The sequence below is a fragment of the Barbus barbus genome (genome assembly GCF_936440315.1).
Source record: "Barbus barbus genome assembly, chromosome: 6".
In the NCBI taxonomy this organism is placed as follows: Eukaryota; Metazoa; Chordata; class Actinopteri; order Cypriniformes; family Cyprinidae; genus Barbus; species Barbus barbus.
The window spans coordinates 24,668,348-24,682,535 of NC_136734.1; the positions used below are offsets into that span (position 1 = coordinate 24,668,348).

The following is a 14,188-nucleotide window of genomic DNA, read 5'->3' on the forward strand; positions in this document are numbered from 1 at the left end:
ATTCTAGTCCATGTTGCTTTAAATGCTAATGAGCTCTGCTGACCCTGCCCCTCTCTTCCGTGGGGTGATGAGCAGACTGTAAACTTCAGCCGTGAAACTTGCACACATTAGGAAAGGCAATTTGCAAAGATTCACAAAAAACCCTTATACTCACTTCTTCTGTAGATGAAGCTGGATTACGAATGATTCGCGTGAACATAAATGCATTTAGGCAGATCGGAGATCATCGCATTCCTTTCAAAAATGAAAGTAATGTTAATCCTCTGCGTCTTCAACGGCTCAGATGTCGGGAGTTAATGACGACTGCTATATTCATTATTACATCCAATAACAAAACACCTCAATCGCTTAATCGGAGACATCTTGTCTTCCCCTGCACCAGTTTAAAATATTTTTTAAATAAAACAAAAAAATTATTGGATAAGTTTTACAAGAAAATGCTATTTTAGTCTTTCTGCATTAAAATTGGATGCTTCATTTAGTGTGTTGCTTGCCATTTCTTTGTAATTATTTATGTATTTACCAGCAATTGCTGAGTGACAATTGTAAAAGTAAATCCTACACCATTTTTTTTCCCTCCACCATATTCCTCCTCTTCACCTGCAGCCCTCCCCCTACATTTTGGTCAGTTGTGGGTAACCCCTCCACCCACTGTCCAGGATTAGAGCTCCATGACCTGAGCAGATTGCTCTCTATGTTGTCCATCTGCATTCACATTATGGGCAGATTTCTTCTAGACTCAACCTGCTTCCCTTTCAATGTGCTACATCTTCTCAAATAAGGATTTTTAAAACGAGTTGTTTAAATGTAGTCTCCGTAGTCGCTGACCCAGTTTCTTGTAGATACTTTAAAGCTACAATTTGTTGCTCTATTAACCAGTCGTTGTAGGCGATCTGACAGTAGCGTGTGTGAACTAGGGTACAATCACACAACCACACTATCTTGTACTTCCAGTGCCTCATTAACTAACAAAACATACTTTTTTAGCATTACAAATACCTCAGTCCCATGAATAGATGCATGTTGTTGATCAAGATCTATTTAATTTGGCAACTCAAATATTTTTGCCAATAGTGATACCCATTACAAGTCGTAAGGAATCACATTTGTCAGATCAAAGAAGAGATGAAGTCCACCACATAATCGATGGCTGTAGATTATAAAGCACTGTCATGGGCCTGAGGGCAGAACCTCATGCTGAAGTGAACCCGTTTACGGCTGCTCTCAGCAAGCCCTCTGTGATTAGTGGCAGTTTGGCGCTTCTTTAGAAAACTCAAGTTAATTCACGTTTCCACAATTGGCATCCAACTTTATTATTTGTCAGTCAGTGTTCTCCGACCGCAGCGTTCATTTCTTGAGATATTCATTTTTTTTCAGGAATCACTTCATGGTGTGTGCTTGCTTGATTTGTATGTCAAGTGTGCGTATGCGAATTAAGCGAAGGAAAGTTTCTGGATGAAAACATCCTCATCCATGATAAATGCTTCTATTAAATGACGAGAGACCTCAGTAAAGTGATCCTAATGGTTAAAACAAAGAGGAGCTGAAAGACCACCCTCACAGAGTGACAAATTCTGTTGGACTCTGGAGTTGGAATGTTTCTCTTTGCAATATTCTCTCATTTCTTTCTTTTTTATTTTTAATGTATTTACAGAGCTCTGAGCTCAGGCAGTTTAGCTTCCATTATGTCATTGTTTGGCTATGAAGAAGTGTTTTGTTCTAGTATAATCGAAACAAAATTACTGTTTTAATTGATCTAAGAGACCCAAGCGCAGACTTTAATGGTCAATATTAGCCATATAAGACATCTTTAATCTTTTTTTATTGTTCTTTTTAAAACCTATGCCTGACAGGCCTGATTTTGATGATGCTAAATCTTTGTTTGTTTTAATATGAAAGGGTGTTTTATTCTAACCATCTGGAACTCATGGTTTTACAGCGATAATAATCCAGTATTGATCGCATTTTTGAGTCAATTCAATGGAGAACACAACAGCTTTCTTTCTTTATCGTGAGGCTGTTCATGGGGATGTTGTCGTTGGCAGAAGCTCTTCTCAGTGTCAGTTGCTTAAGAATGTTTGCAGACACTTTTCTGTCACTGGACTGGGAGAAGTAGCTCCTGATGATTAATATTCATTTTAAAGAAACATTTCCCCCCAAAATGAAATTTCCTCACCCTCAAAATTTGGGGTCAAGGATGCAAATTAGCACCAAAATCAGCATATTAGAATGATTTCTGATGAATAATGTGACACTGAAGACTGGAGCGAACATCTTATTTAATGTGTGCCAGAGTTTTTTATATCTGCATTTGCTTTGTTAAAGAAGTTGTTCTTATGTGAGGAACAAAAACATCAATAATCATGAATGACATGATGGCAGAAATATAAACACTTGAACTGGCCATTCAGCGACTCAACCAAAGAGAAAATGGGAGGTCATTGTGTTTGTAAGTGGCCCAAGGGAGGGGTGAGACTAATCCTATTACATGTGGGTCTTTTCAGAGGGTAAGTCTGGGGTCGGCAGACCTTCTGTGTCACTGTGACAGCACACCACAGGCATAGCCTCTATGTACTTACACGGAGTAAGGAATAAATCTCATAAAATGGGCAAAGGTAGGAGGAAGATGTTGATAAATGTGTGATATTTTTTAATTTTTAATTTTAAAGTAATTAGTACATTGTAGCAAACTGTTGTAGTGTATGTAAGGACATCTCTTAACAGACAAATAAGTGTGTCACTTTCCTTCACTGTAAGCATGTTTTCATATGCAATATTGTAATCTTGCTTTCGTTACTCATATTGTCACTGACATGATTGCATATTGCATGTCTGGTTGTTGATAGAAATGTATTAGAATTGCCATTTATAAATGACATGTGACTTATTGAGGTTAAACTCTTGAAAGGGGTGGGTGGCTTCTGTCTTCTGGTATTGGCTTTCATTTTACTCCTCTAGTCTGATCCATATGACTTCATCTGACAGTTGGTTATATCCTCCTCTTGTTTATGTAGTTGTGCTAGGTAATCTTCTCACAGTTGAATGTATTTTTTCCTCGTAATGGACATTAATGTAAAGTTGATACATTGTTACACGTAAATTATCTCTCTGAAAGATTTTGATCACATATGGGAGTCCTAGTAGTTTGTGTGATGCTTACAGAGGCCAAAATCGTGTTATTTTGAGCAAAACCCCAGAGTAGCAATTTGCTTGTGGTCTTTGTCTACAGCATGTACTTAAATATGCCAGAAATATGGTCTGAAAGTCCAAGAGTTTGAGCTACACCATCACAACATCTGGCTGGGAGCTCCAACGTTTATTGTCAGGTTAAATTCCACAAGGTTAAGGTGAATAAGAACTGAAAGGAAGTTTGCTTTGAATAATCTCAACTGCATTGATTCTGCTCCAACTGAATGTCTGTATAAACAGCCAAATGACACATCTGTAAAAGCCCAACATGACTATTATTGGAACCTTTTCCAGTTCATGAATTCTGTCAAATAAAACGGCTGGTATATAGGAAGTTTTCTTTGTTGTCATACTTAACGCCAATTTCTGTTCCTGTCTGTACTGTGGTTGAGTAGCAAATGAGCCATGACTGCAGCGCTTTAACATGAGTTCATGCCTGCTGACTTGCTTTGTAATGGCATTTCTATTTATTTTCTTTCTGATTAGGTGGACGTCTGTGGCGCCTGTGAGTCAGGATAGATCTCGACTCCCAGCGATCCACTATTTTCCACTTTAATGGGATTGGAAATCAGATTTGGCACACACCAAGATGACACGCTAATGGCACACGTTCTCTTGTTACCCCTCGAAGCATAAACGTGCCCTACTTCCCCAATCTCTGAGCTTTCCTTTTGTTTCTGTGGATGACATCATGGAGCTCTGTGGTCTAAGTGTATTATCGATGGATGGCAGCGCTCTGGATCTGAAGTGTGTGAGGTCAACGTGTCATTTTGAGAAGAATGTGAAGCCATTTTAATGTGTCTGATTACAGCAACCACTGGAGAGCCTTGACTCAACATGCAGGGGCGGCCCAGGCAGGCCCAGCAGCAGCAGCTAGGATGCCTATCACCCAAGAAAATGCCCTGAGCCATCTACCTCTGCTGGAGAACTGGCTCTGGGCACGAGAAAAGGACAGAGATGAGGGCAATGAGTCTCAGATGAGCACAGGCGGTGTTTGCAAGGCTGCCATTCGCAAGCTTGTGGAATACATCCAGCTAAACTTTGCTGAAATTGAGAGTCCTGTGTACAGTGGCAGCCAATTCCGAGAGGAAATCGATGCTGAGGTGAGGGCAGTCTACCTGAACAAGTCTGAGGAAGATGGACCGGAGTTTGGGCTCAGCTTTGGAAATATTCCCATTTTTGGAGACCCCGAGGGGAAGAAGAAAGGGGTCAGGAGGAGGCGCAGGAAGGGCGATAAGGGCCCTGTCTTGGACGTCGGATGCATTTGGGTGACTGAAGTGAAAAAGAACAGCCCAGCGGCCCGCTGTGGAGATATCAAACTGCGAGATGAGCTTCTGTCACTGAACGGACAGTTGATGGTTGGGGTCGATGTCACCGGAGCCAGGTAAGATGTCTGGATTAGTTTACAATCACCATATAATGACGTGAGCTATATGTCATATTCTGGCTTTTAAAGGGATATTTTACTCAAAAATTTAAATTCTGTCAGTAATTACTCATCCTCATGTTGTTCCAAACCTGCAAGACCTTCATTCATCTTCGGAACACAAATTAAGATATTTTTGATGAAATCTGAGAGCTTTCTGACCCGGCATAGACAGCAACACAATTACCACATACAAGGCCCAGAAAGGTAGTAAGGAGATCATTAAAATAGTCCAAGTGACATCAGTGGATCAACCATAATTTTATGAAGCTACAAGAATACTTTTGGTGTGCAAAGAAAACAAAAATAATGACTTTATTCTACAATTCCTCAAATATATTTTAATTTGTGTTCAGAAGATGAATGACGGACTTACTTGTTTGGAACGATATGAGGGTGAGTAATTAGTGGCAGAATCATTTCATTTTTGGGTGAGCTGTACCTTTAACAATTGGTTTGGTTTATTAAATTAGTAGCCTAAGCATATAGCTTTTTCATTCTATTGATTTATTCAGTTTTTCCTATCGTTGAATCTCTCTTTTTTTCTAAATTGTGAAAAAATGTGCACTGAAAGCATCCCTCTTTCATCATGTGATGTGAGTGTGCTTGGACATAATAAATGAGTACTCCAGGTTATTTACAACTTAACATCTATTGACATTTTATGTGGTATATCTACAGTACTGTATATGAAGATTTTCCCTCAATTTGTAAACACCGATATGAAATGAGCCTGCTAAGCTTCCATTGCAAAAGTATTACTGAAAATGTGTCTACAAAAGGCATAATTGTTGGTGGTAACTGAAATTTACGCCAGATGAGATAGCCTGTTTGTGCTGAACTTGTGTGAAAGACATGGTGACAGTTACAATATTGTACATTACCATATTGAGATCACATCTGTCGAGGATGTCAAAGTTTTAGTTTTCAAAAAGTTGACGTCAAGTTTCAGAAAATCAGACTTCAGGTCATACTTCAAGAAAAGGGTTCTGCTGACAAAAAAAAAAAATGTTTGGGAATCTGGTTTTGGCCATCAAAATTTTCCAAATTATTAGGCACACTTATTAATGATCTCACTGTTCTGCAAACAGAGGAAGAAACATCAAACAAACTTTTTTTTTTTTAATTCTAGGAAGTTTAGAAAAGTGAGTGAAATGAGTAAACATTTATCTACATTTATCTACATTGTACAAGTTCAATCAGTGGGATGAATGTATAGTTTACAAAACCCATTTTTGAACAGGTCCTCATCTGACTAGGTGGCAGTTTCTTGTTTAAGTATCAGGGTGATTCACAGCTGGTCAGCAAGAACAGAATCTCCTGTGTGTTAGTTTTCCCGTGTCCATGTACAGCGTGTCAGCATGTGTCCCGCGGTTGACTGTTTTCTGCCCCAGAGCATGGTGCTTGGATTGGGGCCAGCGGGTCTTTCCTTGTTTGTTTCCTCATGTTGACAGCTCTGACAGACGGCTGCATATGTCAGTGGTGTGGACAGTCTCGTGTCTGTCCGTGTTTGGCCTCCATCTGGACAGCTTTCACTGAGACCGCCAAATTTCTGTGTCTAACCAAAACAAAGGATGGACCTGCACTCTGAAGTTCACCATGCTGCAGTGCCATGCCTTTTTTGCCTTTTCCTTTCTTGGCAAACAGAACCTTGGAAAAATGTGTGGCATTACCAGTACTTCTGTGTCCCATGTCTTCAGTAAGTTTAAAAAACACGTTGGAATGTTTTTTGGACCATTTTTCTTAATTTTAAAATACTCTCTGGCTCTCTAAAAAGAACTATTTTAGCTGCTTGTTGTTATTTCCAGACTTCTAATTCAGTTAGCAAGCCTTTTTGATTCAGAATGAGAGTATAATAACATTACAACTAAATTCTGTTTTCTGTACAACCCTTATTAAATCTTGTACATCTTTGGTTATCCTGAAAATCAGCCACTGGCACCATTGACAGATATAAATGTGCATGCAAACAACTGTATGGTGCAATGCAGATTTTTAAAAGGGATAATTCGCCCAAAAATAAGGTTTTGGCATCATTTACTATTGGCCTGATGTCATTTGGCCTGATGTCATTCCAAATCTGTGTGACTTTCCTTCTTCTGTGGAACATAAAAGGAGATATTTTGATGAATGTTGGTAACCAAGCTGTTTTGGTGACACTAAGACTATTTCTCTAAATATCTTCTTTTGTATTCACAGAAGAAAGAAAGAAAGTCATATAGCTTTGGTGCAATGTGTGGGGAGTGAGAAAGAATTTTCAATTTTGGGTGAACTATCCTTTTAAAGCTCTGTGAACAAATTTTAGTGATTCAAAAAAATTGAGACCAAAAGAACTGGCGTAAATATAAATATAAACTGGTTAAACTAATATAGTGCACATATTTATCCATTTGGCTACTACATGTATAATAAAGCATCAAGTGCAATTAGAATATTCTTCAGATTTCTAGAGTAGAAGACACATATCCTATACTTCCTTTGAATGTTCTGTGAATGTTGTTGTCTGTAAGAGTTGGTTGAATCTATCGCTGTAACTTGAGCTCTATAATTAGGAGCGGTATTGTGTGACTGATAAATGATAGGAAGTTTTGCAGTGTTCATACAGAATCTGCTTTGGGACAACTGATTCCCATAAGGATGGACGGCAGGATACAGACAGGGAGGAGGTTTCTGGGAGTGGCACGTGGTTTTGACCAAGAACTGAAGTTGTCTTCAGACATATCATTTTCTCAAGCTAAAGAAAAGCTGTTGATGTCAAGACGTCTCGGGAAACAACGGCTGCATTTCTTCTTGTTGTTCTGATATGGGAGCTCACTCAGTCTGTTTCCTGTTAGTATGAGCTTACCCTGTGTAAGACCTGCAAAACAAATGAATGCTTGTGGTTCTTTATTTATAGTTTTTTGTTATGCTAATATATCTGTCTGGGATGATTTGAGATCAGGATAACTTTGCTACTAATTACTGAGGAAAAACTGGCAGGAAAGAATAATGTAAGCTGGTCTGCCTATATGTGGACAGAATAGCTTGCGTTTGGGCTAATTTCAAGTCTTGTTTTTTAAAACTGAACTCTGTCCTTGCAGACACACAGGCTTTAAGTTTAAAACTTAGTATCAGAGAGCAAATCTCTGAGAAAAGTGTGTCTTTGTAAGATTTGTGGCAATACTTGGTGGAAATAATTCTGTCATTATTTACTTATGCATGTTGTTCCAAACCCATAAGCCTTTCTTTCTTCAGTGAAATGTAAAAGAAAATATTTTTGTCACTGGACACTAAATCTGTTTTGCTACCAACGACACTCTTCAAAATATCTTCTTTTATGTTCCACAAAAGAAGGAAATTCATACAGGTTTGGAACAACATGAGGGTGAATAAATGATGAGAGAATGTTTGGGTGAACTGTACCTTTAAAGCTAAACTAACAAAGATTTTTTCAGTTAAAATAGACAAAATGTCTTTATTAAGAGAGGACATAAGAAATCGTTATTATTCTAACCCCAACCTCAGTAAAGCTACAGTGATTCGTGACTGATATTTATAACAGTCGGGTTGAATTTAGCAGGAAATTTCTGAGTAGTTTTTTTTGTCTTTGCATGTTTATATCCTGTATGTTGACAAAGTTTTGTAGACAGTGTTTCAAGCTTCAGTTTCAAATCTCCAGTCTTCAGAAATAATTGTAATATGCGGATTTGCTTTGCAAGAAACATTTCTTCTTATTATCAGTGTTAAAAACAGGTTTACTGCTTAATATTTTTGTGGAAACTGTGATACATTTTTTTCAGGAAAGTTCAAAAGAACAGCATTTATTAGAAACCTTTTGTCACATTATAAATGTCGTAATGCTATTCTGATAAATTGAATGCATCCTTGTTTAAAAAAAGTATTTTTTTAACAACAGCCACAAAAACCTTACAGAATGAAAACCTTACTGAATGATAGTGTGATTCTAATCTGCTTCAGCATCAAGCATAAAACAGTCTAGAAATTCATGCTAGTCAAATCTGCTTCAGAACGCTATCAGATCTTCCCTGAAGACACCACAGACAGTTTTTGTAGCGGTCTAGCCTTGCATTAGTTGTTTCCTTCCTCTCCTCACACAAACTTTTGGTTAAATATCAGTTTAAGGGAGTTTTATGAGTGTGCCTCAGGGTTAGGTTTGCTCATTACTGCATTACTCTTGTTTCCTCTCTCAGGTATAAGGCCTGAATCTGCAACAGTGCAAACACTGAGAACGGTTTTAGTGGAAGATCTGGTGTGAGTGGAGAGAAAAGGGTTGGACACGGTTCAAAAAGCAATGGACCGAAGCTTTCAAACACCAAAAAAAGAGACACACGATGGAAACTTTATTTTTCATCAAGTGCTTTTCATGTTAATGATTTCAGTGTAAAATTTCTGGGCCCGAATGCAGCTCACCACAAAAAGCCTTGTCGGTTTAATGTGTCTTCTTGTAATTTTGGTCCCGCTGTATTTTTTTTCCTTTAACAGCCTGGCCCAGCATCTGTCTGTGGGAAGCATGGAAAATAGCTGTGGCACTGCTCCAACCGGCCCATGCAAAGTGTTCTCCACGTGGTCAATGAGAGCGTATCGAAAGAAAACAAGGTTAAGAACGATACACTTTACTTGGATTCAGTGCAACAGAGATAGCTGTTCATCCTGAAAGCTAAAATCAGCTGATCCGTTTTAGTATTAATTGTATAAATTCATTTAAAGGATTTTTCCAGAGCTTTTGGGATCCAGAAGCCACAAGTATCTGGGAGTCTAGAACTGAGGTGTGAAGAAATAAAGGATTGCACAGAATGAACATTTTCCCTCCACAACTGTTTTTACAGACATATACTGTGTCAAAGTGATTAACTGTATTAGACTCTCCATCTGTCCTATCAAAACCACAATGAAACATTATGCATTTCAGTTTATGAGTCTGCCTAGTTGCTGTCAGTATAAAGATCAAAGCTTTTTAGTCTATGTTTGTTTGAATTGATTCTCAGAGTCCTGAATTGGCAAGCCAGCTCTTTGTGGTTGGTTAACTTGGATGAATGAGAAAAAGACTGCCATCTTTTCCCTGGCATTAACAATGTCTGAGTTTGCACTTTTCTCATAGGCAAAAGAAAGCATTGGCCGTTTCGTTTTTAGCAAAGAGATTGGTGCCATGTTCCCACAGTAATGGATATGAGCCTCTTGAATCAGGCACTGTGGTCTAGTTAAAACACACAGTACAAGAATGTTCCTTGATTGAAAGTAGCTTGTAATCATCAGATCAAATGTTTTGTTCTCAGTTGTTTCTTAATTATGACCGGAGGACTTCCAAGATGGTGAGCGTGTGAATAAAATATGCATTATAACTGTTTAAAATGCCAAGGACAAGAATTTAGCCAGACATTTGGATGAGTCAAATAGCATAAAAACTGGCAGCTCTGGTTGCCGTACACATTTATATTTATATAGTTTGGGATCAGTAAGATTTGTAACATTTTATTTAAAGAAGTTTCTTACGCTCATCATGCTTCTCATGCTCCTATTTTGAATAAATGCTGTTCTTTTGAACTTTTTATTCATCAAAGGTTCAAAGAAAAACATATTACAGGTTCCAAAAAAAAATTACTGATAATAAATCAGCATATTAGAATGATTTCTGAAGGATCATGTGATGCTGAAGACTGGAGTAATGGCTGATGAAAATTCAGCACTGTGTCATAGAAATAAATTACATTTATTTTTTATTAAATGTAATAAAATTATTATCTCTTTTTATATACTGATAGCCACCATCATAACATTGGTGGCACGATAGAAAGCCACATGATGTTCACCAAGGTTTTCTGTCTACAAAACTTGACCAATACTTGTATATAGATCGTGGACAGGATCAGACAAAGACAAAACACCATCAGGTACCATATAATGTGATGTTCAATTTTCAGATAAGGTAACTTTAGTTTTAACTGTAGCATTTTTTTTAATCAGTTTTTTCTGTTAAAAAAGTACAGTGTACAATTGTTAAACAGATCTTGAGATGGAAGATGATATGTGACCCTGGAGCACAAAACCAGTCTTAAATCGCTGGGGTATATTTGTAGCAATAGCCAAAATAGTTTGGGTCAAAATTATACATATTTCTTTTATGCCAAAAATCATTATGATATGAAGTAAAGATCATGTTCCATGAATATATTTTGTAAATTTCTTAAAACTTAATTTCTGATTTGTAATATGCATTGCTAAGGACTTCATTTGGACAACTTTAAAGGCAATTTTCTCAATGTTTAGATTTTTTTGCACCCTCAGATTCCAGATTTTCAAATAGTTGTTTCTCGGCCAAATATTGTCCTATCTTAACAACCATACATCAATGGAAAGCTTATTTATTCAGCTTTCAGGCTGTGATGTATAAATCCCAATTTCCAAATATTGACAATTATGACTGGTTTTGTGGTCCAGGGTCACATGTTACTCAGATATCATGTCTATCTGTCTCAAATTCTTAAATGCACTTGCTTCACTGGAAAAATTAATGTCCAAATCATTCATCTGCCAGGCATAAACCCTGTGCCATGAGAATAACACTCATGGAGCCCCCAGATTTCTGTGGTCACAGATGGGCCTGAGGATTAGCTCTGTGCAATCCGGATATTCAGGTAATACTGTCTGGTTTGTGGAATATACCATTTTGAAGCCCCACAAATTACATTCCACCATGTCTGGCTCTGTGATTTTCAGTCATGCACATTGTGGCTTTTTTTGTGGAAAGTGGTGGTTGATTTGTGAAAACACAGGCCCATGCGCATACACATAATATCTTAGCTCAGTGTGAGGAATTACAAAATTGAATTGAAAGTAAGTGAATATATATGCGGGTCACACATGTCCTATTTAAGATACTATAATACAAGGTTTCTGTTTTTCAAATACGTTCATGCTTTAATTTTATTTTAAACCCGTTTTGATTTCAAGTTTAACAATTTCTCAGAACACATAGCAGTGATTTTATGTGTGGTGAAAAACAGGCTGTACAGTTGTTGCGTTGTCCACTAGAGGGCAGTAGAAGAAAACTTTCTAGTTATTCCAAATGAGAATCTTTTTACTTGCACTAAACTGTGCCTTAAGGTCTGCTGTTATTTATATAAGCATGTAGCTGTACTGTCCTTTAATGCAGGTCTCTGTAGTGTGCAATTGTTTAATAGAAAAGCATTGATTTGAACCATTTTCCAGCCATGGCTTTGCATTTTACTGTTACTTTTTCTCACCTCTTTGGAAATAAAAATCAGTTTTTAATGTGTAAAATAAATTTTTGCATTTTGGAGGAACTACGTTTTTGACATTTGTATGTATATGACTGTTAGAGATAAAATGGTCATATTTCTGTATTTTCTAGATAAATATAGTCAGAGCAGCAGCAGCAAAATATATGATGGTTCAAGTCTCTGAATATTGTGGAAGGCTATAGAGTGCTGTGAATGATGCTACTGTCTTTGGGACGTTTCCCCACAAACCCCTCAGAGTTATGTAAAGAATGTGTGCCAGACTGCTGCCCGCAACCGGATGTCTTTCATAATGACAACAGGCTTCAGGAGGAAACGCCCAGCCAGTGCAGACTCAGGTGCAGTCCGTTACGATTTATGGTATTTATTCATAACCTGGTGGAGACACCTTTCCCCTCAGCAGTAACTGAAGTGATTTTTCCATCGGTTTTGTTGGAATATTATGATTCTGCCAGGAGGGAGGACAGTAAAATGTGGTAGCTTTTCCAAATCTGTCTGAACTGTCTGACTTAATCATGAAGTAGCTTCAGGCTCGAGGTAAATACTCACCTCCTTCAGAATGACTGACACTGCTCAAGGTCAGTCAAATCTGTCACCAAACCAGAAAAAGATGTTTACAGTAATTTCCTTCAACGTTTCAATATGGATTATCATTTAACTCCTACACAAAACCTGAATTCTTTGTTTAAGAACTTTCTGTATTGGTAAACAATACAGCATTGCACAGACCAGGTGAGAGATCTAATTAGTTGTTTTGGAATCAGTGTGTAAATCCCATTATTTGGCAACAGCTCATTGTGTGAATTGCACTTCCGATATTTCTACATCAAATGTTTTCTGCTAAAAAAAAAGTATTTGATGGAAGCCAAACCGAAAAGCTTAACATGAATCGAAACCATCCCTAATCATAGCGCCATTCAAATGCTGCCTAATAAGTTGACTAGAATTTGAAACACCGCCACTGTGGTGGTAGCCTATTCCTTCTTGTGTCAATGCATCCGAGACTGACTGAGCGTCTCTCTTCAATTGGGAGTTTGAAGAAGGGGCGGGACGATCTAAATAATCTCACAACCTCTGAGGTACGAGGCGCTGGATGGTGTATAATGGATCCCAGACGCGCGTGCAAAATTAGCGAGCGCCGAGCCGAGACATATTTTCATCTCACAAGCTCAGAGCCACGGACACTGCTGTCCTGTGGAAAAGAGCAGCCATGGACTTTAATCAAGTGCTGAGTAGATCACATGAAAGGGCCGAGTCGCTGGAGCTGTTAGAAACATTTTCATGAACGTACAGTGAAGTCGCTCAGGGACTTTATACGGATGATTGCAATGATTATTGAACTCACGCGAGCCCAAGCAGCGCGTGCCTGCTGTCTGGAACTGACCTTACTGCAAGAATTATGATGATGATGATGAAGAAGGAGTGCAAGTGAACGTTTCAGGTACAAAACACGAATTTGCAAGTTAAAATTGCTGCATTATACCTGTATTAGTCTATGCCTATTAAGCTACTTAAATGTATGTATTATGTTTATGTGAAGAATTGTAAACAAGTGTTTTAAGAGCTTGACTTGATATTTACAGCGTTTTGGAGGAGTAATAAATACAAATCTTACAGATAATATTCAGTTATACACTTTTGTTGCATTGTCTAATAGGTATCAGATAATAATGGCTAATGATATCTAAAGGGTAAATGTCAGTTTCTACAATATTCAACAGCTATTCATGCTTCTTATTTTGACAAAAATCTGGGAATCCCTGGTCTGACAGCATGTTTGTTGCAGAAAAATAAGTATGCTTACCTCTACCTTAACCCATAAATCTGGTTCAATAGCATTAATTCATGTAATAAATCATGTATTGCTCTTTATTGGCAAAAATAAGAAATAAAGTTATGTTTAGAATTTGGCTTACTCCTAAAATGGCACTCTACCACAGTTGTTATGTGTTTAATGTGTTTCCTAATCCCGTTTGTTATTTTTTTCAACATTCTATTATCTTCATGTAGCCTTGTGGTCTTATCGGAACACATAGTGGATGAAATCAAAAGGAGACCATCAGCTACTGCAAATGCTGCTTTGTGAATGGAAGTGTTCTATTTCTGAGGAAGCACTGTGTAAATAGAGCCTATAAATCTACTTATCTCTGAGTCACATAAGCTCCCCAGCAGCACTGCACAAAGAGGGATACTCTATGTCCTCGCATGTCTGGTCGCAAACTGCTTTCTGAAACTCATTTGACAGGTTCGAATTTGTGAATGAACAAAAAGTGCTTTGGTCAACTTATTGCACTGAATATTCCCTCCACAAAATCTA

At 37.9% G+C, this 14,188-nt stretch overlaps 1 protein-coding gene across 1 annotated transcript in view; it reads left to right on the forward strand.

The window, feature by feature from the left end:
• Positions 1-4,067: 4,067 nt before the first annotated feature.
• The window catches only part of LOC306871801 (PDZ domain-containing protein 2-like), a gene marked incomplete at its 5' end in the record, with an annotated part of 61,864 nt that continues 51,743 nt past the window's right edge, over positions 4,068-14,188 (forward strand). The window contains one exon of the mRNA XM_079419969.1: positions 4,068-4,573. Within this exon, the coding sequence (XP_079276095.1) occupies positions 4,068-4,573 (506 nt within the window). The remainder of the gene's footprint in view (positions 4,574-14,188) is intronic.